The following is a 3,629-nucleotide window of genomic DNA, read 5'->3' as shown; positions in this document are numbered from 1 at the left end:
GGTTGTACTTGTTCTTTAATAATATTTTATTAATAACATTTTTTATTTAATGCATTAAGTAAATGATGAATTAATATGTAAATTAAAATAGTTTTAAAACTATAAATAATAATTACAATAAACTGCTAAAATTTTATATTTGTGAATATAAATATTATTTAATCTTTATTAATACCTTATGTAATTTATTATCTATATTTTAGATTTTATTGTAAAAAAAAAGTGCATGTTAATATTTAAATCCTACTTATAACAGTATATCATGTAAAATAAAATATAATGTAAATGAAATAAAATAAATAAAACAGTACTGAAAAGATCAACTCAATATCATGAAACGGGAAACGACGTCGTGACGTACGCCAGAGGAACCAGATTTGTTGTCCCTGGTAAGCTCGATATCAATATCATGAACCCTACTCATTGTTTGTTTATTCAACGCTTCAGCACCATTTCAAATTCTAATTAAAAGACCAGGAGAAAGAAAAATCAGCTACGCCACACTTATGGCAAGGCTTATCAGAAATTCGCTGATGAAGGCATTGATTCTTATTTTCTTTGCATCAGTAGCCACCGCCACAGGCGATGCCCCTTTCATCGTCGCTCACAAGAAGGCATCGTTGACCAGACTCAAATCAGGTTCAGAACGCGTTTCTGTCTCCATCGACATCTACAACCAAGGCTTCTCGTGCGTTTCTCTTTCCTTTTTCTTTCCCTTTACTTCAATCCAGATTTAGCTATGATTTTTCCTTCGAGATGAAATTTCTAAATTTTGAATCCATCCTCAATTTTGAGTTGAATTCGAGCTGTTTTTTATTTTTATTTTATTTAGCTTTCGATTTCCTTTTTAAGCTTTGCGTGATAAGTAGCTGATTTGAATATGAGAGTGATCACATTTTCTTTTGAGGTGATTCAAGAGAAAATATGTGGATTTGAAGCGAATTTCATTTTTTTTCTTCAGTTATTTGGATCTGAGAGAAATGGAATGAAATTGTAAATCCGATCCTTTTAATAGGAATTTCATTCCTTTTTAACCTTGCGATTAGAGAATATACATATGCACGCTTTTTTCTTTTTTTTCTTTTGCTTATAACTTTCTCTGCTCTAAGGTTTTGCATATTTCATGGTTTTTCAATTATTCTTCTTCTTATTATTCATGTAAAGCCTGATCTAACCTCTTTGATCATCAATTCTAATTGGAGATTGGTTTTTCTATACGATCCAATATAATGCTTGAATAATATTGCTGAAATTTTTGGAAACTTCTACAGTGGTAGTATGAAGCCTTGTATATTTCTTCCTCTTTTGATGTTTTTTCGAATTCACAAGTGAATTTTTCTAGATTTGTCTTGCACTTCTGTGTTTTCGGGATATTATCTTACTTGAGGAACAATCTTTCTGGGGAAAAAAATGATTCAGGACAGCATATGATGTGAGTCTCCTCGATGATAGCTGGCCTCAAGATATGTTTGATATTGTCAGTGGCAACACTTCACGGTCATGGGAAAGACTTGATGCGTGAGTTTTGCTTTTGTTTAATTCTATTAATATGTTTTTCCTAGATTGGATTAATAAAAATGCAGAACTTTGCTATCTGCAGTGGTGGTCTTCTATCTCATTCATTTGAACTAGAGGCCAAAAAGCAAGGAATGTTCTATGGTGCCCCGGCAGTAATTACTTTCCGCATTCCCACAAAGGCTGCTTTGCAGGTTTGAGATCAAAACTGAGTGTATTTTCCTTAAATTTTAATGGGAAAGAAAAGAAAATGTGGAGAAAGGAAAAGCTTTGATGCTCTAATTTGTTGTGTCTTTTTAGGAGGCATATTCAACTCCAATCTTGCCGTTAGATGTTCTTGCAGAAAGACCTCCTGAGAAGAAGTTTGACTGGGTAAGTTTTGCGTGGAATAACAGTAATCAATGTATTATAGCTATTCAATATCTTTTTTCCTTTTCTAAATGTTACTAATGCTTTTCTGTTTTTGTTTTTGGTGGGATGTGCTTTGGTGGTGACTGAATATTGAAGGCTAAGGTATAAATGATTCTTGTTTATCTTTTTCGAAGCGATCATGCTTCTAAAATTTGGATGGATAAGAACTGAGATGCATGCAGGGATAAGCATATTTGATTCAGGAAAAGATAATATGCATCCATTTTTTGTAACATTTTTTCTCTTCGTGTTACTAGTAGTGGTTGGGTTTTCTTGCGTGACAATTTAAATAAAATGGATGCATGATGACCCTTCTAGTTCTCGGCCTTTGATTTGTGGAGTGCATAAACTATTAGCTATGACCTATCCCTTGAAATTAATATATAAGCCTTCTATGTCTGCAGAGGTTGCTGGCTAAGTATGGATCTCAAATCTCTGTGATATCAATTGTGGTTCTATTCTTCTACCTGATCCTGACACCATCAAAATCCAGTGCTGCAAAAGCAAGCAAGAAGAAGCGCTAAGTATAGTAGATGTGCTGAGAAAAGCCGACCTTTCTTTTTGTTTGCAGTTAAATAGGGTTGCCCTTTGTTGTTGTTTTTTAATTTTTCTTTTATTACGGTTAGAACATATGTTATCGGGAATTTCTATTCAAATGAGTTTAGCACAACAAGAATCAACTGATTCCTAGTTCCTAGGGCTAGTAAACTTGACTGAAACAAGTAATGCTAGGAGTGGATTAAGTAATATTACAGTGATGGGTTGACAATTTTGAAATTTAACACTTATGATTGTATTGTTATGTTATGTTGATAGAGTTGGTGAGTCGTTATATGCATACTACATTGCATTAGATGTGATTGAAGTTAGGGATGAAAAACCCTAGACTAGACTCTGAGGCTTACCAGCCATATAAATGAAGGAGCTTTTGTTTTTTTATATCATGGAATTGGTAGCTTGATGGAGTAGCCCCCATGTACTTTGTGGGTTGTGGCTATTTTCTAGAACAATAATTCAATTTTCTTTTTTCTGTATTTAAGATCGTTGAGAAATGTCTTAACCTTCATCTTTGCTTTGAGAATGTGATTGTTAGATTAATATAAGCGTCAACATGAGATACTTTTCCAATCCAAAACACGGATTGTAATAAGTCTCTTACTGACAGTGTCAGCAAACTAATATTCAAACTGACAAAACACAAGCAAATTCTTTATCCCACAGTTAACGCTGGAATTCTTAACATGTCATACCAACAATTATTCACAAACCTCTCGTCATAAGTAATAACCAAAGAGAGGCGAGGAGAGTATTGTAGCGGTTAACATGTTTGTAATGCTAGCATCCATTAGAAGTTCGAACTTGTACCTCGTTAATGCTACTGAGGCAACACAACTCTAAACTTGAATTAGATCATCACGCTTAGCTAATTTAAGCCCAAGTTGAACGCGCCTTTAAATGCAGAGTCGAGACTCGGTAAAATGAAAGAAGATGATGGATGATTCCTAAACTACCTGTTTCACAGAAGGATTCCTTGTACCAAATATATGTTGCCAGCCTTTTTTCTTAAAACAAAAATCAAGAATTAGACAATTAAAATGACCATAATCCTTGACCACAATGTTAAAATAGCAACACAAGCAATGTTTATGTTGTTTATGTTGGTCGATTGGTGTGTTTTTTTTTTTTCTGGTTTATTTAATTGA

At 33.5% G+C, this 3,629-nt stretch overlaps 1 protein-coding gene across 1 annotated transcript; it reads left to right on the top strand.

Moving 5' to 3' along the window:
* Positions 1-332: 332 nt before the first annotated feature.
* LOC108457945 (uncharacterized) lies at positions 333-2,865 on the top strand. The gene is made up of 5 exons (XM_053027392.1): positions 333-688; positions 1,420-1,518; positions 1,601-1,709; positions 1,816-1,887; positions 2,331-2,865. Exons 1-5 carry the CDS (start codon positions 507-509, stop codon positions 2,448-2,450), a joined length of 582 nt encoding a protein of 193 aa, XP_052883352.1. The 5' UTR covers positions 333-506; the 3' UTR covers positions 2,451-2,865.
* Positions 2,866-3,629: the final 764 nt, after the last annotated feature.

This window comes from Gossypium arboreum, chromosome 4, assembly GCF_025698485.1.
Source record: "Gossypium arboreum isolate Shixiya-1 chromosome 4, ASM2569848v2, whole genome shotgun sequence".
Lineage (NCBI taxonomy): Eukaryota > Viridiplantae > Streptophyta > Magnoliopsida > Malvales > Malvaceae > Gossypium > Gossypium arboreum.
Note: the sequence above shows the minus strand (reverse complement) of the source record. Positions and strands in the feature narration are given on the sequence as shown.

Excerpts from the sequence above, each read along its gene's own strand:
- LOC108457945 (XM_053027392.1), top strand. The coding sequence starts at position 507 with ATGGCAAGGCTTATCAGAAATTCGCTGATGAAGGCATTGATTCTTATT. Across the intron at positions 1,519-1,600 it reads TCATGGGAAAGACTTGATGC|TGGTGGTCTTCTATCTCATT; the intron begins GTGAGTTTTGCT and ends TGCTATCTGCAG. Across the intron at positions 1,710-1,815 it reads CCACAAAGGCTGCTTTGCAG|GAGGCATATTCAACTCCAAT; the intron begins GTTTGAGATCAA and ends GTGTCTTTTTAG.